The 26,779-nt window shown below is 52.5% G+C and overlaps 4 protein-coding genes across 4 annotated transcripts; 1 reads left to right on the top strand and 3 right to left on the bottom strand.

Moving 5' to 3' along the window:
* Window positions 1–805: 805 nt before the first annotated feature.
* Window positions 806–3,883, bottom strand: NCLIV_001135 (hypothetical protein; the record flags this gene model as incomplete). Its single annotated transcript, XM_003879607.1, has 4 exons — window positions 806–1,003; window positions 1,502–1,800; window positions 2,249–2,731; window positions 3,034–3,883. The coding sequence occupies 4 exons, from the start codon at window positions 3,881–3,883 to the stop codon at window positions 806–808; spliced, it is 1,830 nt and encodes a 609-aa protein (XP_003879656.1).
* Window positions 3,884–6,423: 2,540 nt separating this feature from the next.
* On the bottom strand, window positions 6,424–9,076 carry NCLIV_001130 (hypothetical protein; the record flags this gene model as incomplete). The annotated part of the gene is made up of 6 exons (XM_003879606.1): window positions 6,424–6,519; window positions 6,833–6,938; window positions 7,327–7,462; window positions 7,646–7,765; window positions 7,990–8,120; window positions 8,796–9,076. 6 exons carry the CDS (start codon window positions 9,074–9,076, stop codon window positions 6,424–6,426), a joined length of 870 nt encoding a protein of 289 aa, XP_003879655.1.
* A 2,483-nt stretch (window positions 9,077–11,559) lies between these two features.
* NCLIV_001120 (putative XPA-binding protein) lies at window positions 11,560–18,716 on the bottom strand (the record flags this gene model as incomplete). The annotated part of the gene is made up of 11 exons (XM_003879605.1): window positions 11,560–11,829; window positions 11,943–12,026; window positions 12,339–12,641; window positions 13,228–13,353; window positions 13,525–13,599; window positions 13,890–14,216; window positions 14,763–14,870; window positions 15,431–15,775; window positions 16,498–17,238; window positions 17,593–17,911; window positions 18,484–18,716. 11 exons carry the CDS (start codon window positions 18,714–18,716, stop codon window positions 11,560–11,562), a joined length of 2,931 nt encoding a protein of 976 aa, XP_003879654.1.
* Window positions 18,717–20,222: 1,506 nt separating this feature from the next.
* Window positions 20,223–25,172, top strand: NCLIV_001110 (conserved hypothetical protein; the record flags this gene model as incomplete). Its single annotated transcript, XM_003879604.1, has 1 exon — window positions 20,223–25,172. One exon carries the CDS (start codon window positions 20,223–20,225, stop codon window positions 25,170–25,172), a length of 4,950 nt encoding a protein of 1,649 aa, XP_003879653.1.
* Window positions 25,173–26,779: the final 1,607 nt, after the last annotated feature.

Here is a 26,779-nt window from a genome sequence, read left to right as displayed (position 1 = left end):
CCATACGTATCTGGGGGGGGGGGGGGGCGTCGCCTACATGTGTCTGATGTTGCCACCAGCAATCGTTGACGCTACGAAAGAGAGAGCGATACGTATGGAAAAGTGGTTGGCGACGGAGTGTTTTCGCTCGCAATCCCCGAGAAATGACCGTTTAGGAGAATATAAGCTGGAGCGCCGAACGGCAGACCCAGTGGTCCACAAGCAAGTAGCCGCGATACTCATTTTTCTACTTACCAGTAGCATTTTACGGTTTCGTCTGCATTTACACTACGGACTGCTAAAAAACGCCTTTTTCAGAAGGAGAATGAACATGGGTAGGCACCAAAGGTCCGACTGCGGGCCGGAGCAAGACGGAGTACGACTCGATCCTTCACGGCTCAAATGCTTGCGAGGAAAATATCCTCCGCAGTAACTTACCTCCACACCTTGTCTCATGCACATGTCAGAAAAAGTAAACGGGAAAATTGCGTGCATAGCCCAAACCGAAGTGACAGGCTTTTCGACTTCAAATTCTGCTGCCAAGGTCGAAGCGAGTGCGGCACTGTGTCGCTTCGTCCTCTTTCGTTCTCTTCCAAAAAAGTGATAACGTGTAGACCAGCCTATGCAGAAAGATGCAGAAAGAACGAACTTCCCCAGCCTTCGTTACGCTCTCCGGGCACCAAGCCTTGCTCTAGTGTTTTCCTGGCAGTTTCACCACATATGTTTCGCATCGAACGCTCTCGTTGTGGCGGTCGATAAAACCGAATGACACAATCGTGAAAATGGCTCTAGGCATCCGCTGCTTTGTGGCCGAGTTCAGCTGGACCTAAAGTTTAGAGGTAGCAGCCTCTGGAGTCTGGGCAGCGGCAGAGGCCTCCGGGACAGGCGCATCTGTAGCCGCAGCTGACTTGGCCGAAACCGTGGCCTGCACGGGAGGCGTCAGCGCGGCAAAAGACGTCTGAGTACCAACCGCGACACGACCTGGTCGGCTGCACGACTGGGCCGACCACTGCTCGAACGAGTCCTGAAAACCAAACACACCGTAGACGATGTGACAGGGGTCATGTTACCCGGACCCTGCGGTTCGGCGCATAAAGTCCACGCCCAGGAGCACCCTCAACCGACTTGTCAGGTCGGGCTGCTACATTAGGTTCTGCCTGAATCTCTTCCTCCGGTTCCTTCGCTCTCCACCTCTCGACACGTACAAGCACACACGCATACAGCTATATATATGTACATATTTCTGCATATATATATATATATACATATATATATATATATACATATATATATGCATATACATATATATACATATACATATATATACATATACATATATATATATATATATGCATATGTGTGCTGTCGCGACGATACCCGCATTGTGTCTCGATCTGTGCCCCTATCCATTCAGCTGCATGTGCGGGAAAACGAGATCACTCTACACACCAAATGTTCGCACCCAAAGCTCTTCAGGTGAGTACAAACTTCAGGGGCTCGTGTGGCCGGCGTTATGTCTTACATTGCGAGTTGGCTGAGCCTTGTCAAGTTGCAGTTTCGCATGCACCCATGCCGCGACCAGATCTCTCAAAAGTTCAAATCCAATCTGCTTGGCTAAGTAATGACTCCACCCAGTCAGATACATTAGGTCGAGTCGAACGGGTGTTTTGGCAAGCAGCAAAGCCGCCCTGTGGTCCACTGTTGAGTCTGCTGTTCCTTGGAGGCAGAGAATTCTCAGATGGGCGGGGAGGTTCTTTATGAGCTTCTTCGTTTTCAGTGTCGCAGAGTAGAGGTTCGCGATCATACGCGATTTGGCACTGCCTGACGCACAACAGCAAACGCGAAAAATCAAATTCGCCACAACTCCCTGGTTGGGTACGTAAAAGCCCAAATGCATGAGATAGCGTAAAAATGAAGACACCTGGGTGTAATGCACGTGTCGGCAGACGGGGTTCCGACGGCGTTTCCTTTTCCTCTCTACGCTACTTTCAACCTCGACAGAAACCGATGAAGAAAAACGTGATTTCACAGCGAAAGAGGCCAAAGGCCTCTGGACATGCTCGGGAAGATTGTGCCCAAAGAGAACGGATACATCCTGCGCCATGCTGTCGCTCTTCCCACGATACGCGCTGGTCCGAGGCGCCGCGGAAATCGCTGTCTTTCTCGTTATTCGTGCGCCGATTTCTCCGGATCTCCCCTTACCCCGTTTCGGTGAGGTTCCCGCCCTTTCATTTCTCCCTTTGCGGCGTATCTGTCGTTTCTGCCTTACCTGAGTACGCGTAGGGATCCTTCTCATACCATCGGTCGAGGTAGGCGTATGCCTCGTCACCGGAGGAGCGTCCCAGCCGCAGATTCGGCATGCAGCAACTGATGACGCTTTTGTTGATTTTGGCGAGAAACTCCGTCTTTTTGTCGAACAAAATCCGCAGCATCGGTGCGAGAAGAACTGCAGCCTTGACACGGGACTGCAGCTTTTTCCCTTCCTCTGAGTGATCCAAGAAAATGCGTGCCAGCGTCTGAAGTGTGATGTTACCGCCCATTGAGTAGCCCAGGACATAGATGGGCGCATTGTCGGGTGTCATTTGGTCTGTTGCGACAACAGTCTTGATAAAGAGCAAGGCGTCGTCAACCAGGTGATCAAATTTCTCCACATTGCATCGCCACTCTCTCCACCCAGCTGAGCGACCGTGGCTCTGATGGTCCATTGCATACACATTGAATCCTTGGTTCCAGAAGGCCTCTACCCAACTTCCTGTCCACAAGCAACGCACAGGTAAGAAGCAACACTCCATGGCCTGATCCGGAGACGTTCCTACACGCTCCAGAGGGGCGTCGACTAAGATATGTCCCCCTTTACGGTTTACCCAGTAGTCCCGTCTTCGAATTCTTCTCTCTGGGCCTCGATTTCCTTTCGGGTGGCCTGCCTGTCTCGGTGCTGGACCAAGATCCGCGCAATTGCCTCTGGGGCGGGCGCAAAACGGTGAAGGGACAAAACGCAAGTGGACAGACCGGATCGCTCAGTTCAAGGGCGTCGAGAAAAAAGAAAACCCTTACCGTTGTAGATAGGAACCCAGGACTGCATGTCAACGGCCTCGGTCTCTCCAGTCTGTGTGTCGACTTGGGCGACGACTTCACGTGCGGCGGGCTGGTGCCGCATGAAGTCCCAGAGGGCATGAGACGTGTAGGAATGGAAGAGCACGACTGCGCCTTTTACATCTGTGAAGTTGTTTTGCGTCCATGCATAAGTAGCCAGATCAAGGCGCTGGGCGTTCGTCAGCTTCCCGGACCGGAAGTTCGGACCGAGGTCTTCCAGATCAATCTCGTAGTTATCTAGCCACGGATCAATGCCTGTATAGGCCTGATGACTGGACGCAAAGTGCAGCCTCTTGCTCTTGGCCCTCCCCACGACCGGCGTGCGAGCTTCGTCGCTGTCGACCGAAACGGGGGAGCCTCCAGCCGGGACGACAGCGCCAGGCGGTTGGACCCAGGTAGGACTGTTGATGTGTTCCAGCGCATCGACGACATTCTCGAGCACGCCATGGGACGATTTGCTTCCCTGTGCGTCTTTCTTGGCTGAACTCGCCGACCTTCGCGCGCGCGAGTCGTTCGCCGTCCCAACAGAACTGGTAAGCGAGACTCCGTCGCCGTGGCCGACGACCGTGCCGGGGACGTAAGGAGCGAGGACAGGCAGAGCCGCGTCGGGTGCTTCGCCACTGACCTTTTTTCCTGGCGGTGAAGTTCCTTCGGAGTTTGTGGCAGTACTGACAGCCACGGCCGCAGCCGACGGCGAAGAAGACGAGCCGTCGATAGGAGTCGGCGCCAGCCCCGTTTCGCTCGTCGCGCCGTTCGCGGAGGAGAGGGCTGCTGGCGACCGCGGTTGCGCTCCAGAGGCTGCGGTTTCCATGGTGGAAAACGGATGAAAAGAAGAGAAAACGCGGACACGCAGCAGCGGTCGCGAGGGCCACGCGGAGTGTCGCGCGGATGGAGAGAATCCGGAGATCCAAAGTACGCAACTACGCAAGACTTGCGAGGCCGAGAAGCAAACGCGAGGAGAGAATCGAAACAAAGAACGCGACACGAAGTCGAGACGACGAAGAGCAACTCGAACACTCGACAGGTCGTGATATTTGGATCACGGCAGGAAATGGGCCCTCGGGAGGAAGAGCCCTCTGGCGACACTTGCCAGCCAGACAGCCGCAAAACCTCAGTCTTTGGCTGGGCTTGGTAGGTTTGCGAGGGATTCACTACAAATTATGGACGGAAAAGGAAACGCCGCGCCGTCGCATCATTGATCCGGACACCTCTTTCCCCTGTAGACGTCCCGGGAACACCGGTCGGCCGTTTCGAACGACCTGTACCTTCCTCTTTTCTGACCCGCTTGACAAGACGAACTAAAACAAGTCACAATCAACCCTCACAGGAAAGGAGGTACCAGAGAAAAAAGCACACTTTTCCGCAATCAGCCTCGAGGCGCCTTCCAGCTGACCACTTGAAGTTCGGTGGCCGTGTGCTCCGCACACCGATGCAGCCTACCTAGACTGGCGCCAAATATTAGAAAAAGATTACGGAAATTTTCCTTGTTCTTCGGTTCAAAAAGAAGGTCGGTCGTGTAAACGACCAGCCGCGGGTATTGCCACTGGCGGGTCAACGGTGCCCCGAAGTAAGGCATAACAAGCTACGGAAACAGATCCCCGGGACACACGAAACTTTGCTCCCGTGCCCGCTGGATCGCAGCCGGTCGCTCGGGTTTTTCGAGAGATCTCCAACATAATTTAAGTATGAGGCCCTAATACACCCTTCCCCCAGAGTATCTATTACTAAAAGTTTTTTAGACCAAACAGGTTAGGTGACAACGGAGAGCCACGGAGATTCTGCATTTATTACCGAATCGCGGGCGACAAAACGGATGCTAGTTGTCGGAGGGTCAAACGTGGAAGTCCTGCATTCGCAGTCGATCCGGTTCGTGAACAGCCTTGCTCTTCATTTTGGTTTTTTCCAGCAGGTTCAACAACATCGACAGCGCCTTTTTGCACATTTTGGGGATCTACGACTATCGGAGCAGTCAGTGCGGTCAGGCTTTCCGCGCAGCGATATAGCGGATTCCTTGCACCCTTACGGCGATAGCGATCTTACACACTGTCTACGACTATTCTGCGCAAAACCAAACTTCTGACATGCACATCATCGCACACAGCGGTCTTCAAATTTCTTCGAGGAAGGAAAGATTTCCGCTTTGTGGCGGGGGTTCCTGCGAAGAATCACCACACCTACCCCTGCTCACTGGACTGAGCAAGGCCGAACCGGAGCTAAGAAATGTATGGCTATTCTCGATGATGGGCCAGGTGTTTGACAGATTGATTTTTTACGCACGATATATATATTTCTATGGACTTCGCGGTGCGACTCTTTGGCATCTGTACTCCGCAGGAGCACACTTGCCTGCGAAGAACTCAACTGAAGGCAACTTGGGATCCCCGAATCCCGGAAGAGGGAGTCCAGCCTAAAAGTGCTGCTACAGAGCAACTAGACGGCGAGCGAATAGACGGCAGGAGCTATCGTGTAGGAAGGGTCGACATCTGAAGTCCGATTCCTGCGTAATTCGACAGATCCCTGGGCTGCCGAAGTACCATCGCACAGAATTTACGCCCATGTGATTGTGTGTTGATAATCGCACGCGCAGCCTCGGTGCGGTGTCATCTAACACGAAATGCGACTGCTGCTGGAAGCGAACACCCGCGCTGCGGAAGGTTCCTTGCGAGGGGAATGACAGTTTCTGTTTGATTCGAGAGGTCGGAGTGTAACAGAGCGGGGAACCCCATGGATTTCCATCACTCAAAGGCGGTGACACACTGGGTAACATATCTCCCTCGTGTTCCTCCACGAAGTCGCGAACTAACACTGCATTTCGCTTTCTTCGCGGGCGCAAACTCTCCGACCCGTATTATCAGCTGATACGAGCATCTTAGAAGGAAAAATATCGGAAGAGAGTCGCAGAATGGTACCACGCAATTCGTCCACTGATATTTGCAAAATCACGGCTACAGGGGCCATCTTCGTCAGGTGCTTACCGTGAAGATGGCTTCTCTGTTCATGCCTAATTCAGTTCTGCTCTCATCGTGGGATCCCCACAACACCGCAGATGTGTCTCCCTTAGCGCCAAAACGAAGACAGAAATAAGACCCCGGTCTCTGGTCACGTATTGCTGACAGGTGGGAGCTCGTCTCCTCACCAACCCTCTAGTGCTCGTTGAGGCTAGAGCCACGGTTGAAAGATGTCGCACTTAACTCAGGTTCAAGCTCTATATCGACAAACCTCCACAAAACCTGTCAACAAACCTAGTGCGCCGACCTCGTTGCCCAAGGAGGGCTGAAGTACTCGACCATTCAAAGGTTTCCTCCATTTGATAGGGATATACCGTGCTCTGTTTACGCGGCTATCTGGCTTTCAGGGCTCTTCCGAACAGCCGCGGAGACTAAAGAGCCCGTCCACAAGGAGGCAGCTTCCAGCGAAGATAGCGACATATGCCGAAAAGTTATCACGCTGCACAGGCACAAGCAAACACATGAGTGGCAAGCCCGCTCTAGTTCACGCTTTTGCTTCCCCAAACTCTTTCTGTTCCTTTGAGAAGCTGTGGCAAGCAAAGACGCACGTAGCTTTCCCTTCCTCTTTGAAGCACGCTATATGCTGTTGTCAGTTGTATATTGCCACCCCGCGAGAGAGACAGGCGTCCTGTGCCTCAGTTCTCCAAGTTATCTGAAGCTCGCCCTCCATACGAAGAGTTGCATAGTAGGCTCAACGCCGAACTTTAGCGCTTGCCTATTCGAGTCAGGGGGGCTCGGTTCGGAAAGCTTACTTGAAATTGGTGTCCTCCAGCACCCAAGTATGCAATACAACGGCACGTCTCTACAGCCGTGACAAGGTTTAGGAACGCCGCCACGAAGAAGCATCCAGCGCCGCGGCTGATCATTTGCAAGCAAGGCAAACCGTCGTCGGGGAAACGTGGAAGCCACCCTGCCACTTGCTGTGGGGCGTCTTTCTTATTCTGGTGTTTCGAAAACGAAGTCGATACGACCGCCAAGCAGACGTACAGAAAGTCTATGTAGTGTGGTCTATTTTGTTGCCTCTGGACTTTGAGGATATCATGCTTCACCAAATTTTTTATATGCAGGGTGTTCTGCGGTTTTCCCAACTGGTAATTCGCGTGGACCACTTCGAGAAACGCCCATGAAATCAACACAACTACCGAAGTCGGTGGCAATAGTGGATGACTGCTTCCTCCACAGAGCGTGAACAGTGAGTGCAGATGAGAGTATCCAACATAGCGAACCACAGCCTGTTAAAACCCACTTTAGAGAGCTGCTGGTGAGTTGCGCGGAAAAAACACAGGCGCCAACACCGTGAAGGAGGAACAACAGAGCACCTGCGAGCGCGCACGCCGCCATGATGATCATGGTCGTTCGAAACTCCATCAAGTTCACCATTCCTGCAACAAACAAGCAAACAACCTTTCACATCGGTCGTCATGTCTAACAAAGTCGCAGGATATATTCAGAAAAGCCGTACAAGTGCGAAGCCTCATTTCTAGCGCCTGTATTTACGGCAACTACTCTGGTCCCTTTTTTGGGGCGGGCGGGGCGGGGAATGCTAACCTTCAGTAAAGGCATACCTCGAGTGCTGATTCGATGCCGGAAATGTGCCTCGGCAAAAACGTAGATGCCAAGGAACATCTCCATCAGCGCCAAACAGAGAAACGCTCGACGCTCTTTCGACTTCTCTCGCTCTCGAGCTGCAGATGCAAAGGAAGAAATCAGCATGCTCACAAAACAGAAAAGCCTCTCCGTCACATACAATTCAGGATGACGCTTCAACAACGGCGTCTACAAGACGAGACGCTTCCCGCTGACAGCACAAGCAGGTGACTAAAAATGACTGGGACACAGTCCCGCGACAGGTAGCAAACAGCTGGGCCCTTTCGCTTCTTGCTGCTTTGCCGCATTCCCTTAAGCTTACTCTTCATCAGATCGTCGCCTTGCGCCCGAATGGTGAATCGCCATACGAGACAGGCGCAGGGAAGCGCGACGATCAGCACGTTCTCCGTTGCTTGGATGCAGATCATCCAAATATGGACCGGGACGCGAAGCCTACAACAGCAGTGCAAGCGGAAAGACGGAAGAGAGGAGAAACACTTTGTGCTCGAGCCATCTGGACAAAAGCAGTTATTAGGTGTGTCCACGCGACACAGCAGAGCAAGGGAAACTGCTTTGTCGTGCGATCGCGCGGGTCTCTGGCTGTCGGCGGTAGGCGCGCGCACCTCATTGCACGTTTATCTATTCGCGAACCCAGGCAGTTGCCGCTTCCAGTCATCAGACTGAAACAGGTCGTCGAGACTGCTTCTCAAGCGTGTCGTAAGTCTGTAGATAGAGTAGCGAGCGACCTGCCTCCCCCGGGGGGGTAATGAGGCAAGCGGCAAGCGCCGCTCTACCGCAACTTCACACAAAGTAATAATCGGTACGAAGTTCGATAGGGGCCACTACACTGTGCACTCAATTCCGCCCTAAAGTAGACTTCTGTGTGGTCACAGACCACGCACAGCACAGAGGCTGGCGGGTGCCCCGATGCGGATGCGTCAATCATCCCCCAACCTGCAGGTCGACAGTGGAAAAATCTCAAAGCTGATCTAGCAAGTTGCGATCACCCCTGCGTTCACAATATCGTTGTGAAACGACGCTCGAAGATGATTCTCCCGTTTCTTTGGACAGCCGTCTGACAGGCTTTACGCCTTCGGAGACCCCCAGGGATCACACTTGCTGACTTACAGAGACGTCAATCCATAGAGCACACCGGAGATGATGAGGGAGCAACAAAGCCCTGTTCCAACTGTGACGAGAGCGTTCTTTCGAGCACGGCGGCAAAGGATTTCTTCTTTGCACATTTGGGGAAAATCTTCGTCCTCCTGCTCATCCTCCGTTGGCCCGCCCATGGAAGTGGCCCTACTAGGTAAAATGAGCGGACTTAATATTTCCGCCTCAGCAGCTGCATCGGGCGAGACGGGCTCTCCCGAGTAACTCCTCTCCTGTCCCCATCCGAGAAAAGCCATCCTCCACAGATTTCCTCAACGGGGAATCACTTTGGATTGCCGCCGACGAAGAAAGGTCAGTCCAAGGAGAACGGCACTACAAACGGACTGCGTGTCGAACGGTTTGTAAACACACAGCGGGACACAAAACACATGTACAAAGCAGCTGACCCCCTCCTGTTGAAGCAGCATACACACTCTATACACAAACGTAAGACTGCCTATTAGGGCGCCGTTTTCCGCTTTGTCATTTCATAAAAGCCGTTGGCAAGAGGGGATGCGTTCTTGCAAGTGAAATCGAGGACCACATGGAAGCGCTGCTGCCGACGACGAGGCAAAGTCGTCCCCCGCACTGACCTTGCAGGTCAAGATTTCTATCTCATTGTCCTTGTTGCATCGCCTTGGAGACAAAACGGCAATCAATGGCTGGGCCACGGACAGGAATGGGTGACGTCAGATTCCCCTGAACCAAGCACGACCACTCATATCTCGCACACGCGCAAAAGTGATGGGGTGTCATGTTCGACCTCCAAAAACGCTTCTACCCTGTGTCTAGGCACATTCCCCGATAAGAATTGACATAAAACCAAAAGGCATGTGCAGCGGAGAACTTTGAAACGCGCCGTTTTCGCGAGATCGACGCCAGGAGCCGCTTACGCATTGCTGCGTGGTGGTTCTCAATGGCTCAGCTAGCCGTCATTCTCCTTGTGATGCGCTATCCGGTATTAGAAGTTATCGCCCCGGCAAATCTAGGATACACAAAAAGCGTTTCTGAACAGGCACAAAGAAGGCATGGACCGCAAATGAGGGAAGCAACCCACAGAAGCAGCTAACGTCGGAAAACTTAACGGATGAAGCCCGCGAGGCCACAGCGCCCCTTCCAGTTAAGCTACCGTCGTAGCTGTTTCGCCCGTGTCTTGACTAGAGACGCCGACTGGCAAACGCGAATCTTGTGTGTCGTCTCGCGCCGCCGTTGTCTTCTGGATCGGTGGCCCACCTAAAAAACACAGTGAAGGCGGTGTCTAACAGGAGGCGCGCGTCTCGATCGGATTCCATTTGGCAAGAACAGGGATACGGGGCATGTACCGGCATGAGTTCCCAAACATGCGACTGGGCCATTTTCCCAAAACGGCGGCAGTGTGCTGGGGGGCTCGTCTGGTATCGGTTTGCAGAGTACAAGCGGCCAGCGCAAATCGCTAACATACCACACATTCCTGCTCATCAGTTGTTAACCATTTTAGTGATGCGCCTGCCAGAGGTACGGCGCACTTGTGTGAAGAAGCTTGCTGTCTTCCAATAAGAGTTTCCGTCAAATTGAGGTGTTCTTGTTCGAATTGAGTGGCCTCACTGGAACGCTGCGAGAAAGGATAATAATGAGACACCATGAACCGCGGAACACCGGGAACCTCCATGAAAGTATTTGGTCTACAGAACCCAGAACTGGTTATTGCTACTTGCCAACAGCGTCAAGAGTGTATACAATGGAGTGACATTCAACGCATTCTTCTGTTGGAGTCACAACGGACGCGTGGAAGCCATACACGTGGCAAGGCCACTTCCCCGCCAGCATAGACGCCTGTGAAATCGCTCGCATCACCGCTTTGTACGCAGAACGCGTGGCCGAGCGCATACCTGACGGGCTCTTAATGAGTACGAAAACCTCTCCTTGGCGACAAACATTCTACCATCACGCAGAAACGCATTTATCTAAACTAGTACAATCTGTGGTCTAACTTGGATCCGGTAAACAAAGACACTCCAGATTCAAACCAGTAGTCCAACTGCCGTGCAGCAAACACCGTGTAGCCTGCCGACCACCCCTCTTCTCTTTCGAGTTAGAATGTAAAGGGTTGTGAACTCTTCGTTGCTGGGCCCGCACTCACATCTGACTTTTCAAAAGAGTTTCACGCGTGCCCCGTGAAAAACTGGGCAATTCCGCTTTCCGGATGCCTGGAAGGGCCCCGCGGTCGAATGCCGTACGTTTGATTTTATGATTTTTCGCTTGCATGTGGGCTCGGGCAAAAGAAGTGACGTGGTCAACAGTCTTAGGACTTTTAAGGCAGATGCAGTGCAAAGCAACAAAGGGTTATACGTCACTTTCCCACCGCTCGCCAGGTGCATGCACCGAGAGACTTCGAACACCCAACCGCCGGGTGGCGCTCCAGCCTACACTCGGGCTGGCCCACACGGCTCTTTTTGTTTCGTTTGCATAAGTTTTGCTGTCGCGCTCGTCACGAATAGAGCGGTGCTTTGTTAGCTTTGCAGTTCCCCTAGTTGCTTGTCTTCCAACGAACGGCCTCCAAAGGTGAAAATAGAAAAACGGAGAGGAGCACAAACATATATCTGGACTTGGAAAGAACCGGTGCGGCCAGTAGCATGCGTAACGAGAGGAAAGGGAGGGCGTAACGTGGGAATTAGCGCCAAGAAGTAGACACGAACAACGAGGGAAAAGAGCAGTCACCATCTGAAATCTTCTCTCCCCGGCAGGCTGCACCCGCGGAGTTCTACTCTTTGTTCTCGCGCATTTTCTTTGCCTCGGCGGCGAGATTGCCAAAGACTTCGTCAGGCACGTCTCCCTCCAGATCGATGTCGAGTTCTTCGCCGCCTCGCTCGCGATCGCCTTTTCCGCCCTCGCTTCGGGCTCCGCCGGCGCGCGCCTCAGCCACGAAGGCCTTCTCGCGCGCGGAGGCAAAATCGTTGCCGACTTGCCGCCCGTCCAGATAGTACCCCACACCTTGCGCTCCTCTGTGAAAGAGGTACCCCGGTCGAACTCCCTGCAGAAGAAAACAACAGAGAAACTGCCGCGTCCAACTCGACCGGTGAGTCGCGCGCCTCACGACGGCAGACGCGCACAGGCATCAAGCAAAACTCAAAATGAAATCCGTACCTGGAAACCAGCAACGGCCACGAAGAAAGGCGCGTCTGGGGGAAGAGACGCAAGCATGCGGGCCCTCGCCCGCATGTCTTGAACCTACAGGAGAGACACAATACACACGAACCACATTTATAGATATGCTTATACATAAAAAAAGAGACATGCAAATGCACCACTTTGCAACTCTCATAGCCTCCATGCGCACAAATATATCTATATATATCTATTTAGCTAGAGGCATGAGTCATCCACAGTTGTCATGCTCTTCCTTGGCCTCCGTGTCCACGACAGCGCATATGTCTCTACTTTTACACATACGTATTTCTTGATGTTCACGACCGTTTGCTTCTAGTGTTCTGGGTTTTCCCTATCGTTTTGGTTCGTGTCTCGCTCTCCTCGGGTCCTTACCCGCCTGAACTCTTCTTCGGCCTGTGCGATTTCTGCGTCGTCGAGTTCCTTCTTCTTCTTCAGATACAGTTGCTCTTCGAGAGCCTTCTCCCGCATCTCCATCTTCCTTTTCGCCTCCTCTTCTTCCTTCAACTCCTTTTCAGCGGCGGCCAACGGATTCAACGCCGAAGACACGTCCGAGTCCGCGAGCTCTGAGACGTTCTGGTGCACCTGGCTGTACTGAGCCTGCACGCTTCTCTTAATGCGGAGCATATCTTTAAACGTTTCTTCATTGCCGTAAGAAACTTCAAAGTCCTTCCAAGCCTGACACGTGAAACAGAAACACACAGACGCGTCAACATCATCTAACACCACATCTGCATGTAGCTCCACATACATATATGTGCTTCAGCCCCTCACTCTTTCAACATTTATTTGATTCAGGTATCCTTTGAGTATGTGCACGCGTGTAATTACAGAGAGACACTTGCGTGTAGAGCCATACACAGCGCCCCGCCAACACGTGAGGTCTTCACCCAAAAACTCTACAAACTTACAGACACTGATCCTGCATCTGTGTGCCGAACTGAAGGCAGAGAATGAGCACGTGAACCCTCCGTTTCCCTTGTATTGAAAAGGCCAGATGTAAGCAAATCCCCTCCCCAACATATCAACACAGATATATACATATCAACACAGATATATACATACATATACATATATATATATATATGATGTATGTGGAGGAGGCGTCAGTGCGTGCAGGTGCTCAGCTGGAGACAGATTCGAGGTTCGGCAGAGCCAGGAGACATAGAGAGAACCAAGCCAGTGAAAGCGATCGAAGGGTGTGCTTTGCGTCCAGCCACGAAGCTTTGTGTGTGTGTCTTCCTCGCGGCGTGGTTTGCCTTACCTTCCAGAATTCTGGATCTCTGCTCGGGTCACACATTTGCGAGCAATGCTCGTAGATTGCGCGGCAGCGGTCGATCTCGCCCAATCCCTTCTCCACTGCGGCGTATCGCAAGCACATGTCTCGAGCCTGCGGACGGCGCACAGATCGCGAGAAAAACGGCGACGAAATAAACACACCCGAGACACGGAGAGGCGGGACATTCGAGAAGGGAGAGTTCTGAGAGGGCGGCAACCGGGTTCAGGAACACGTGCATGCGTCTCTTCTATTCGGCTGTGCGCGAGGGGGGGAAACGCTGACCTGTTTTTCGGGCAGATTCTCGATCGCCTCTTCGTAGATCTGCCGCGTCCGGGCAACGCCCAGAAGCTCGGTCGTCTGAAACGCAAGCAGATGCCGCAAAAGCAAACAAGTTTCAGCCCAGCACGCGGTCCGTTTGTGCAGAGGTGCACACCACAAGAACGGACACGTCTCTCTGTCCAAAAACGAAAAGTGGAAGAAGGGTACGAGAGAGGGTGCGTGCGCAACGCGGCGCATCGAGCGGAGCTCGAAAGGGTCCAGCCCGGTAACCCGGCAAGAACGAACTTGTGTCCTCAAGAAAATCAGTCCTTTTCCTTTTTCCTTGCCGTGTTCGTTCGTGGCCGCTGTGGCTTCTGCCGAGCTCTCACCCTCGCAATGTAGATGAGGTACATGTCGAGTTTCTCGTCCTCAGGGACGGCTTTGGTCGCGGCCTGGTAGATCGTCAGGGCGTGCTTGGCGAGACCAAATTCTTCCTCGAGTTTCGCGTAGAGGAGAAAGAGCCGCTTTGCATGCGCGGCGGGAACCGACGCCGTGGCCTGTTGAAAAAGCTCCCGGGCGCGCTCCAGCTTCGAACTGCCGTAGCGCGAGACGAACTTCGTCAGATACATCAGCCACAAGTCGTTCAAGTGCGGCCAGCAGAATGCTGCGATCCCGCGCTCGTACACCTTGAAGGACTCTTCGAAGAAACGGTGTTCCTGTCCAGAAGAACGCACAGAAGAAGCGACTTCCAAGACAGAAAGTAGTGGAAAGTCCACCCCCGCTCCCAAACTCCCACGCAAGACCGAAACGAATCTCCACACACAGATCCACCTTTCGATCAACCTACCTACAAATATATATATATATACGTATTTATCTAAATAGATATATATATGTATTTATAGACGTGTATATGCATGTGTGGTGGTGCATGTACACGTAGACAGAAACACGCATATATGTATATATATAGAGATATATATATATAGAGGTATAGACAGGAAGATCAAAATCGACGCCTGGGTATATATCTGTATATATCCTATTTGTGTGGGTTAGATGCATTTGCCTGAGTGTGTGTGAGTATATGCAGGGAGAGGGAGAAGCAACGATGAAGGCATATGCGAGGTGCCGGGGCGATCTCTCTCCACAGGGAAGAGGAACGCGCGAGTTTCGGGTCCCCCAAACGCGAGCGCCAGGAGCGAGAAAGAACTGGAGAGCACAGAGACAGCGCGAGACGCGAGAAGAAATATGGAAAATACCTCCAGGAAGTGGGCGTAGTTGATCACCAGCTGCGGCGTGATAACCTTCAGCTGGAACATTTTGTTGTAGCACAGACGAACGGTCTCCGGCGTGCCAATCATTTCTTCCTGCAAAAAAGCAAAGATTTCCCCTGCCGAGACCGTTTTTCGAAGCGCGAGCTTCTTGGTGAAACACAACTGTGCATGCACCGGTCGCACATTGACGCGCCCATGCAACGCCTCTCCGCGCTACCTCGCACAACCCCACTGGGCCTATCAACTGCGATGCAGAGACCGCCGTACGAATCTGGTAGCCAAAGGCTCTCACGCATGTGCACAAAACGAAAGAGAGGACGGCCAATACCCAGACGCGCTATGTACATTAAAGCATACGCAGAAATATACTCAAACGCACACACATCCCTAGATACAAACATATTCATTAACGCATGTACAGATGTACATTCATATATATATATATATATATATACATGTAGATCTCTCAGTAATACCACAGAAGCACGGGCTCTTTCTGTTTTCCCGTTTGCATAGTCAGCTGCACGCATATCCATGTCTCTCGAGAGCGACTTGTGTCCCTGCGCAGGCAGGTCCATGGGTGTCCTTATGTCTTCCAGGCCTCGCTCGGAGCATCCGCCCCAAATGCCTCCTTGTCTCGTCTTCTCGCTTACCACATCCGCCGCCAAACTCCAGAGCTTCACGCTGCGGAACAACTTGGCTTGGGCACTGTCGGCGTCGACCTCCCTCGGCCGGTTGATGGCGCGCCGGACTAGTTCCAGCGCGCGCTGCCACGCCTCGTGGCGGAGCTCCATCTCGACTGCTTCGCACCAAATGCTCGCCAGGTCGTCGACTGTCCGAAGCGGCGCCTTCGTCGCTTTCTCGAATATAAGCCGAGCGTTCGGGAGGTCCCCGCGGTCTTCGTAGTAGCGCGCAAAGGCGATCCACAGCACGGACGCGCGGCCCACAGCTTGCTGCGGATCCACCGTCGCCACTGCTTCGCTGAAAGTTTCCACTTCCTGCGGAAAAAACCCATGCGCCGGAGACCGTTTTTCCTCGAGTCTCCGCCCGTCGTTGGCGTGAAAAAAAAAGACGGAAAGTGGATCCCCGCAGCCCACTCCGAAACGAAACGAGAGACGAACGGGAAAAGAGTGAAAAAGTGCTCGGCGGCAGTTCTCAAAACCGAGAAGCGGAAACTCAAAAACACAAGAGATTCAAGAATATTGCGCATGCATATAAAAACAACTGAGCACTGCAGCGGTGACGTCAACAACGTGACGAAGAGGACAACCATCCAAACAACACCTGCACATGTAAATGTACAAATATGTCTTTGCAGCACAACCACAGGTATATAAATGCATATATATATATATATATATATACATGTAGTCGTGAGTGGATTTCCCTGTTTGGGGTCATAATCGACTGTCTTCATTTCATGATCGACATGCACGAAAATGGGTTTCCCTTTTTCTACATACACATAAACAAATATATATATATATGTGTGTGTGTGTATTTGTATATATTTGTATTCATATGTATATATATGTATATATATGTATAGATATGTATATATATGTATATGCATATCTGTATAGCTAGTTTGGTAGAGAGCCACAAATGAGGCGAAGGATTTCTTCTCTCTGGGACTTTCGCACTTTCCGTCTCGCGATCTCCATCGCCTGACGTGTGTCCGCGAACGTGTTTGCGGTCTGAAAGCGCGACGGGGGCTAACCTTTGCAGAGTCTCCTTTGAAGAGGTCGACTCTGGTAAGCCATTCGTGGACGTTGTGGGGATTCTGTCGGAGTTTGCAGCTCGAGACGAGGATCGGTCTTCGTTCCGTGAGGAACTCAAGGCGCGTCATGAGGAAATCGATCTCCTCGCTCTTCTGTTTCTTCTTCTCCTTTCTCCGTTTCTTCCTCTCCCGTCGCGCCTCGTCATCCAGCGCCGCGCCTCTACCCTTCTTCGACGCGCGCTCTTCCTCTCCCTCTTCGTCGTCCTCCTCGAGCTCCTTCATTTTCGCGGCGAGCAGCGTCTCCTCAAACTGCACGAAGGCGTCGTAGACAAGCGCGAGGTCGTGGAGTGTACGTACACCACGCAAGGCCTCCTCAAAGACGTCTCGCGCCTTCTCGAGCTGGCCGAGCCGCACGAAGTGCGAGGCGAGAGCGCACCAGAGTTTCCCAACCTGGTCCGAGAAGCGGCTGATCCCCGAGCGAAGGACTGCCTCGGCGCGGAGACTCTTGATTTCGCGCGGATGGAGACAAACCAAGTCGCATAGGTCTAGCCACAGCTCGTGCTTGGTTCGCCCTGTTTGGAAACTCTCGTCATTGACCACCTCCGCCAGCAGGCTCGCCGCGTCGTCGTAGCGGCCAACCTCGGGAGACTGTAAATATGCAATAAAGTCCTCGACTTTCTCCGGAAGAAGCATCAAACACCGCCGATACACCCGAATCGTCGTCTCCACCACGCCCACCTCCTGCAACAACAAACAGACAAGCGATACCCACCTCACTCCAGAAACAAAAACAAAGGACGATGTATACAGATACAACTAGAAATACAATTACATGCATATATATACATGTAAAGAGAGAAATGCAAACATATATATATATATATATATATGTAGGGTAGGCGATACATGTAACGTAAGCCTCTGAATGCACACGAATCTGTGTGTAGACATAAAAGTAGAAAAGACAATTGACTGTATGTACAGAAGTGTGTTGGTACGTAGGCGAACAACTTACACATATCTACAGATACAGAGGAGGAGCTACCTAGGTATGGCGAGACAGAAATTTGTGGACACGCGTGTGCAAGCTTGTACCTTGACGAATTCGATGTATTTGTCCCATATCTGGTCGTGTTGAGTAACGGCGAGGCTCTGGAGGGCTCTGTCGAAGGCACGTCGAGTGCGTGTGATGAGTTTCTGTTTCTTCAAGAAGTCGGCAAAGAGCAGCCAGATCTTCGGCATCCGACTGAGGTGGACGAGAGCGCGTTCAAACACGAAGTTCGTCTCTTCGAACGGCGCGGGATTCTCCAGAGGGTCAAACGCCGACAAGGCTGCAACGCGCTCCTTCAAATAGGCAAACCAGAGTTTGTAACTCCCCGGGAGGCCGCGGAGTGCGCGCTCGTACAGCAGAAACCTGCAAACGGTCGCAGGAGAAAAACAGTCCAAGGACGCCACAGAAGAATGTGCAAGGGATATGCGACAGCTGCAGCGCAAGGGAGAAAGAGACAGACTGGCATGGATTCAGGCATCCAAAGAGAGGCCAGACAAAGTCTCAAAGACATACGCACAGACATGAAGTGCAGATACAACGATATAGAGAAGTGGTACACAGAGATACAGAGATGTAAAGAATAGATACGGAGGTATAGAGAAAAGATACAGAGATGTAAAGAATAGATACGGAGACATAGGGGAAAGATACAGAGATATAGAGAAAAGATACAGAGATATAGAGAAAAGATACGGAGATGGAAAGAATAGATACGGAGATATAGAGAATAGATACGGGGATATAGAGAATAGATACGGAGATGTAAAGAATAGATACGCAGATCGACATACAAATTGACAGGGAGACAAATGGATGTGTCCACGCAATGGATGTGTTTGTATACACATACACGCTTGTATATATACAAACTGGTACGTGTAAATCCATATATTGGAGCACATGCATGTGTAGAACCCTCTGGTTTTGTCGCATACCGTGTGTAAGGCGGTGCATCCTTCTTTGAGTTGAGGTAGCCGACCCAGACTTTGACTTGGAAAGGATCTCTCTGCAGCTCTTGCTCGTAGACGATGTCTGTTTCCTTCGTCACGAAGTTGAGTTCTTCACGAGCGAGAGGAAGAGAGTTTTCGCCGTGTGCCTCTCCCTCGCTGGACGAAGGCGTCCGACGAGTCGAAGCGCTCTCTGTCGCCGTCGTGGCGGCGGGCGGCATCGTGCAGTGGATTCTGCGCGTTTTCTCGCCAGTTTCCGACTTTCTTCGTCACGCGTCCACAGAACAGGCGAACGGCAACGCAAGGGAAGATAAACGCAAAAGAATAGGATGGGGGTGAAAAAGACCGAAACAAGAAGAGGAAGGCGAGAAAGAAGACGAGGAAGAAAGAGGAGACGATGAAAGAGACGGGAGGAAACGGAGGAGAGAGAGGGAAGAACAAGGCCTCGAGGGGAGGAGAACGGGTGTCGTGCTTTGGAAAAGAGAGGAGAGAAAGGCCAGGGTGAAAAACGGCGGGAAACAAAGCGGGGAACTGGGAGAATTCGGCGAGAGCACACCGAACTAACGAAGACTGCAGAAGAAAAGAAACGCGAAACTGACAAACAGGGGCACGAGCATCGACACAGGGAGAAACACTTTTCCTCGCCGCTTCTCGCGAGGGGACAAGAGGCGCGCAGGAAGGATACCGGGAAGTTGGAACGAAAGCGGGGCAGCGAGTGAAAAGCAGGAAAAACAAAGACAAAAGTGGGCAGAGAGAGAAAAAGCGAAGAAAGGGGAGAGAAAAAAGACAAATTGACGGAAAGAAACAAGGTGAAGACTGGACGGGGGAAGACCGGACGGGAGAACGAAGAACCGCGCGACGGTGTCTCTCCTCGTTCGCGCCTCTTCTTCACCCCTGCAAAAGAAGAGACTTGACTGAGCTGAGAAGAAAAAAACAGAAAAATCTCGCTTTCTCCTCACTGGCTTCCCCACTCTCTCTCCAGTCCTGTTCTGAAGTCTCGTTCCAGAGATGCACAGAACACAGCCAGGCGACCCGAGAGAGTAGCGTTTTCCGTCAATTTGCTTTCCCCGCCCTCGCCTTTCGTCTCCCTCCTCTCTCGCCGCCTCTGGAAGAGAAGCACAAAAAAGTAATACTTTTCAGGTTGTAAACGTCGGTCTTCTGTTGTGGTCCGTTTTACGGTGGTGCATGCACGAGTCTGTTCCCGCCGCCCTCGCTCTGCGCTGCCGCGAAAAGTTGGGAAACGCCGATTTTTCCGAAACAGATGTCGTTCTCCGGTCTTTCCTCCTTTCGCTTCCCCGTCAGTTCTGCTTCATCTTGACCCTCTTCTGACCCGCCTCTTATCTTCTCTGTCGGGTGCGCTCTCTCTCTGTGTGTCTCTCTGCCCGCTCTTCGCTCTCTCTGTCTCCTAGCGGTTCTCTCTCTCCCGGGCATCTGTATAGACGGATTTCCAATGCGAACCATACAAATATGTAGCATTCCATGAATGTACAGCTGTGAACTCGCATGGAGCATGTGCGTCTTGATCTATTCGTCCGTTCATACGTGTACGTGTGCGCGTATACATGTATGTAGAGAGAGAGACGTCCTTTCGCGCTTCGCCTAGATGTATGCATACAGTTGTCGATAAATGGAGGGCTGCATAGGTCTATATATTATGAGTTAGGGTGCAGAGAGAAAACCGACCCCTGGAGGAAAAGCGCAGAGCAGAGAAACCTGCGATACTCAACATGGAGACGAAGAGGCAGCCTGCGTGTCAGCAGTCTGTCGAAAACGAAACAGCCGAGGAAGAGGGCCTGGAAATTCGCGAAACACCCTTCGGTTTGGAACAGCGCTGGGTGTATCGACACTTGGATCGGCGCCACGAAGAAATCGACGAGTCGGTTTTCCGCCCCGCCGCCTTCGATCCTGCATGTCGCCTTTTTCACGGACCGCACCAGTTTTACACGCCGCTCCCGACTCCCTTCTCTCTCTTAAAACCTCATGGAGATCTCCAAAGGAAAGAGCAAAACGCGCCAAGCCGCAACAGAGACACCGATGCAGAGACAAGCAACGAAGAAGAAGACCAAGACGAAGAACACGAAGAAAAAGACGGACTGTGGAGGGAGAGAGGGGAAGCAGCGAGGCCTTCGCGTTTCGTGGCCCACTGCGGGGAGACAGCGATGGTCAGTTTGTTGATTGTGGGCGATCAAAATGCAGGGAAGAGTACTTTTTTGCATGCGTTCTGCAGAGACCGTCTCGGAGCACGTTTCCTTCAGCTCACCTCGTTCCTCCCCTTCCTCCAAGCCTCCTTCTCGAATACGCGTCTCGTTTTCCTGAGAGAACGGGACTTCCAAGAGAAGGCGGAAGAGGAAGGACAGCAGAAACGGCAGGAGACCTCAGACGAAGAGAGCGGATGCGGAGAGGTTCTTTCTGAGGAGAGAACCGACCAGCCGAACACATTCGAAAAGCTTGCCTCTTCATCTTCCTCTTCTTCCTCTTCGTTCTCTTCCTCTTCCTCGCTCGAGCATTCCTCTGCGTTGTTGTCGTTCTGTCGAGACGAACGGCCTTTCTTGGACAGCGACGTCGCGCGGGCTCTCGTGCTGTTCACCCTTGAGGATTTCCTTTTCTTCTGCTCCGAATTTTCAATTGCCTTCTCCGTTCTGTCGCCGTCTTCTTCTCCTTCCTCTTCCTCTTCTTCTTTGCGCTTCTCAGCCCTGACTCGCTACGTAGCTCTGCATCTGTTGGAACTCGGAGGAGACCATTTGGATCGTCTTCTTCACTTCTTTGAAATCCTCAGACAGTCAAAGAAAGAAAAACGCTCTCACGCGGTCTCCGCCTCCTCTCTTGTCTCTCCATCGGAGCGAGAAGGAGAGGAAAAAGGAGCGCGAACACTGAGGGGAACGCAGAGAGACGCCCCCAAACAAACACACAGGAGACAAAAAGTGGAAGATACAGCCCTCGAGGCCGCGCGAACGCTGTTGAGAGCAGAAAAGAGACACTTCAGAAGACTCGCCATACAGCAGGCAGTCGGCCCCTTCAGAGTCACCCACGCCCTCGAGCTTTCGGCTTCGAAACAGAGAGAAGACGAAGGAGAAAAGGCGAGAGAAAAGGAAGAACTAGTGGGAGATCAAGAACAAGAAGATCGAGATGCGCAAGAGCTCCTGAGGGTGCTCAGTAGATCAGTGGAGATGATTGGAGATGCGGAGCAAGTTGTCTATTTTGTCAATTGTCAGAGTTTGTTCCCTTCGAGCGATTCACAAGAACAAGGAAACGGAGCGAGGAACCCCGAAGAGGATCTGCCGACGACAGACGCATCGGAAGAAAAGGACGAAAGAGGCAACAAAAAACCTGGACAAGCGACGGGAAATTGCGATTCAAACTCTTCATCCTCTCCACCCTGGAGGTCTGCGTCCCCACCACAATTTCCTGCCTCTTGTGATTTTTGTTCTTGTTCTCCATCTTGTTATTCTCCGTGCTCTCCTTCGTGTTATTCTTGTTCTCTGTCTTCTTCGTTCGGGCTGCTGAGTGTTGATGCTTTCGTGTCGCTGCTTCGGAAACTTCACGCTCTGGGGACTCTTCAAAGTTTCTCTCACGAGGATTCTTCTCCCTCGTCGACTTCCGTTTCTGCTGCGCGTCAGCAAGGTTTCATCTTTGCATGCAATCGCCTACCGGAACCCAGAGACCCAAACAATCCCCGACCCCTTCGTGCGTCTCCTTCTCCCTCTTCTCCTTCTTCCTCTTCTCCTTCTTCCTCTTCTCCTTCTTCCTCTTCTCCTTCTTCCTCTTCTCCTTCTTCCTCTTCTGCGTCCTCTTCTTCGTCCTCTTCTTCGCGGGCTTCTCCTCTCTGGTTCCGCCAGAATTTTCGGCGAGCCGTGCAGGCCGTGCACTGCGTCTCTCGCGCGCCGGAAAGCTCGGTGGAAGAAACCCTAGAAAAAGGAGAAGAAGAGGAAGAGAGGAAAGAAGAAAAGTTGTATGCAGAGTTCGAGAGGATCCTTGAGAGTGTGAGACGGCAGCGGGCCTTTCGCCCAGAAAACGAAGAGACATCGGCAGAAAACGGAGACAGCTGTGAAGGGGAAGAAGTGAGGGAAGAACAGGTGTCGTGGACACCCTTTGAAGAAGATGAGACAACAGGAGAGCGTTGGGTCTGTGCGATGAGAGAAGAAGAGCGGCAACTGTATCAGCACCCCGTCTTCCTCTTTCTCTCTGCGTTCTTCTGCTTCCTCTGGTCTCCTCGACGGTCCTCTCTCGTTAATATTACTCTGTCCTCCAACTCGCACATGCAAAGAAGCGAACCGAAACTCTCTCTCGACTGCTTGTCGCGTTTCCAGCTCCGCGGCGTCTTCCCTCTTCGACTCCTCACAGAAGACCAGCGGCTCTCCCCGTCTTCTCCTTCTCCTTCTTCTGCTCCTTCTTCTTCTTCTCCCGCTCCTTCTTCTCCCGTGACTTCTCTTTCTGGAGTTCCTTCGTCTGTTCCGTCGGTTCTTCTCCCCTTTTCTGTGGCGAGTCTCGTGAGATTTCTCGTTCGTCTTCTTCAGTGCTTCTGTCAGGACGCGCCTTCTTCGGCTGCCTCGCATGCGGCCGAACCGCGTCTCCTAGATCTCCCCTCATGCGCGTCTGCGCTGTCTTCGCTGAAGTTAGGGAGTGGAGACGAAGTGGAAGTCTCTCCGTCGCGTCCGGAGGAACCCGAAGAAACGGAGGCAGGCAGGAAGCGCCAAGAAGAGAGAGAGGAAGCGGTGTGCCTTCAGCAAACGAGAGGGCGGTCGTTGACCGGGGAGCTCGGAAGACTCACTCTCCTCGCTTTTCTCCGCGTAGTTGAGAAACTTCGAAACGGAACTCGATCTCCTCTCTCACCAACGCCTTCTCCTGCTTCTCTTTCTTCTTCGCACACTTTGGTGCGTTTGTGGATCTCTGGAGCCGATTTCGCTGAAGGCTTGGAAGACGAGCACGACCACAGCTCGTCGGCGGGCAGAAGCGAACGGAACGACGGAGAGAGCGATGGAGATTTCCTCCCTCCCTCTACGGTTTTGAATGCTTTTCCTCTTCTTGCGCGAGGCCTCGTCGGAATCTCCGCCGCCTCGCCGTTCTCACGGCTGGCGGACCCGTTCCCTCCAACGGCTCTGGAGCTGCAGTGGGAAGAACAGGAGACGGGAGAACGAGAAGGCAGAGAGGGGAGGAAGGGGGGCGGACGAGAACCTCCGGATGTAGCTCGGCGTGAAGAGAGGGGGACAAGCAGACGGCGGTCGCTGCTCATTCGGCCTGTTCGGTGCTCCGGGTCTCCCACTTCTCGTCCGCTCGCCTCTCCCTCCTCTTCTGAGGCTGTTTCGTGTCCTGTGTCGGGCTCGTCTTCCTCGCGTGCGTCTCTGTCTCAGCCCGACTGCGCAGTTCGGCTGCCGTTCCATCCGGACCTTTTTCGTCTTGTTCTCTCTCGCCTCCGACGCGAGGCCAGCTGCGGACCTCTCCCCGGGCGCTTTTGGGAAATACTGGACGCAGGGCATGCGTGCGGAGGCAGGGAAGAAGAGAGGAAAGAGGAGACACGAAACGGAGGGAAAGAAGGAAGAGTCAGGGAGGAGAGAAGGCCGGAAGGAGGAGAGGAGTGCAGGAGAGGAGACAGCCAGAGGCAGACTGGGGAAAACCAAGGCGGTGGCATCGAGAGACGTCTGGAGATGGACACCGGACCCGAGCAGCGCGTTGAGGGAGGAGACACAGAGGAAGGGAGACAAGGGAGGGAAGAGGAAGAGAGAAAAACAGAACTTCCGAAAGCGTTGCTGTGGACTGGAGACGCCGATTCGATCAGGCGCGTTGTTGGAGCTGCCGCGCTGAAGCAACTTTGCCAGTTGGGTTCCTGCCTTTCCCTATTTTTCGAAAAACGACGAAAGGGGAACTTCCAACGCAAAGAGAAGCCTCTTGACAGACACAGCGACGAACGCAACCGCGTCCTCAAAGAGGAAGACCGATCCTGCGTTCAAAGACGAAGAGAGGAAGAAGGGGAAAAGGAGGAAGACGAGGAAGAAGACATTTCTTCTATCCTGCACAGCCTTTGCGACGACGCGCACGTTCTCTTGCAACTTGCAGGCGACCTCTCTCTCCTTGGAAGCTGCCACGCGGACCTCGAACACTGCGAACGAGGACCGGGAAGAGGAAGAGAAGAAGGGGAAAAGGGAGAAGAGAACGAAGGGAAGGAGACACGCGAACAGGGTGCGTTGTCGTGGATCGTCGAGCGGTGGAGGCCGTGCGTCGAGGCCGACCCGGTGTGGACGAAAGTTGTCGTTTTTCTTCCTGCTCGGCATGCAAGAAAAGCGAGAGAAAGAGAGGAGAGTGCGCTGATGGGAGACAGAGGAAGAGGGGCTGCGTGGATGCGGGGATTCGAAGAGCTGTGGAAGGCACTCGAGACAAGAAAAGAGAGCGGCCAGACACCTGAAGACGCCAAAGCGCCTCTGTCTCGAAGCGATGACTGTGTGAGCAGAGCGTTGGATGTTTCCTGTGAATCGCCGCGAGAAGGACAAGGTGCACAAGACGCAGCAAAGAGAAATGGAGTGGAAGAAGAGCGGAAGGACGAGGGAGAGAGAAGGACGAGCGGAGGGAAAGGGGAGACTAGTCGAGCGAGCGGTCGGGCGGCAGAGCATCCCGAGCGTCTTCTTGTGTTGCTGCGCGACCTGAGAGAGAAAGAGAGCCTACAGATCTCTTCCCGCGTTTCCTGAACCGGACGAAGCAGCGAACGAAAAGGAAAGGGGGTCGGGAGGGAAAGGGGGGGGGGGGGGCATAGAAGGGTTACGGCCGAAGGCGCAAAGGCAAGCAGGCGAGAAGTTAGAAAAAGAAGAAAGTTCACGAAGGAGAAAGAGACAAAGGGAGGGAAGGGAAGAGATAGAAAGGTAGACAACGGGAGAAGGTAAGAATGAACTGTGCGCCGCTCTTTTCCGTGTGTTTTGTTTTGTCGAAGGACGGGAAATAGGAAGGGCGTCTTGAAATGAGCGAGACGTCCTTTTTCGCGTCTTCGATTCCAAGCAGGTGTTTGCTCGATTTTGGGGCTCGCTTTTTTTCCAGGTTTTCCATTTCCGAACTTCTCGCCAGAACTCTCTTCCGTCCAGAACTCTTCCGTCTAAAGGTCGTTTATTGTTCGTCTGTCTCTTCTTTCCTTCTCTTCTACCCGTTCTTCTCCTGTTGCTTGCCATGTCTGTGTCTGCCTCTCAGGCAAAGCATATATACACTGAAAGGAGAGATGGCTGTACATGTAGATATAAAGATATATATATATATACATATATATATGTATATCCACAGAACACAGACTCAACAAAGAGTTGCTCTTCTCCTGTACCGGTCCATATAAATATCCATTTACCTACTCTTGCGCAGTTTCACGTTCCCATGCTGGGGTGTAGCAGAGAGAATGGACGAATAGAAACCGAAAGCAAGCTATGCAACTGGAAGTAGACTTACGGAATCGTCGAGAAGGCGCTTTGGCATAGATCCACTTAACGAAGTCTCGTCGAATTCGTTGGATGGGCAAACCGTTTCTGTGGATATAGAGGCCAGCGTGAAGAAATGTGGATGAAATAGAGAACGCGCGAGTGCGATTTTTTCCTGCCGTTTTATAAACTAACTTAGATGCCATGTGGAGTTTGACAAAAAGTTCCTTCACTTTCGCCGTCTCTTTTCATGGAGAGAACACGGGCTCAAGTCCTCTCGCTACTTTTTCGCTTTCGTCCTCGGTCTCTTTTTCTTTTTATCCTATGTCTCTCTTTCTCTCTCCTGCCGCGTTCACGTGTCCTCTTTTTCCTTGTCTGTTTTTCTCCTCCCATCTCTTTTGTTGTCCCGGCTTTCTCTCTTTCTCTGTCTCTCTCTCCTTTTCTCCCTTTCTCTCGCTTGTCTCTCTGTTTTCCCCGTTCTGCTCTTTGTGCGTGGTTTCGAAGGCCAGCAGAGAGTCGGGGCACGGAATGACTAGCAGTCGGCTACGCTTGTTCCCTCGAAGGAAGAGCGAATCACCGAGTTTCGCATTCGCCACAAAAACTGCATGCCGACAGGCTTCAGTGGAAGCGTATATTTCTTTTCAAAGAGTACCCTGCGTTCCGTTCTGCTTTTGTATCCTCTTCGGCGGGCGCCCGTCTGTGTGGTCCTATTGCTGTGTGGAGCAAGCGGACGAGAGAGGGACGCGCGAAGCACTCACAGGTGCTAGCAATCCGTTTTCTTGGTTTATCGTCCGAGGGCAAAACGCAGCAAACTAGGCGTCGAGCGCTGCGATTGACGAAGCGCAAGAGGTATGCAAATGTCTCTCTCCCCAGGAGCCAAGAACAAAGAGCATCTTCAC

Source organism: Neospora caninum, chromosome Ia (genome assembly GCF_000208865.1).
Source record: "Neospora caninum Liverpool complete genome, chromosome Ia".
Classification (NCBI taxonomy): domain Eukaryota; phylum Apicomplexa; class Conoidasida; order Eucoccidiorida; family Sarcocystidae; genus Neospora; species Neospora caninum.
Note: the sequence above shows the minus strand (reverse complement) of the source record. Positions and strands in the feature narration are given on the sequence as shown.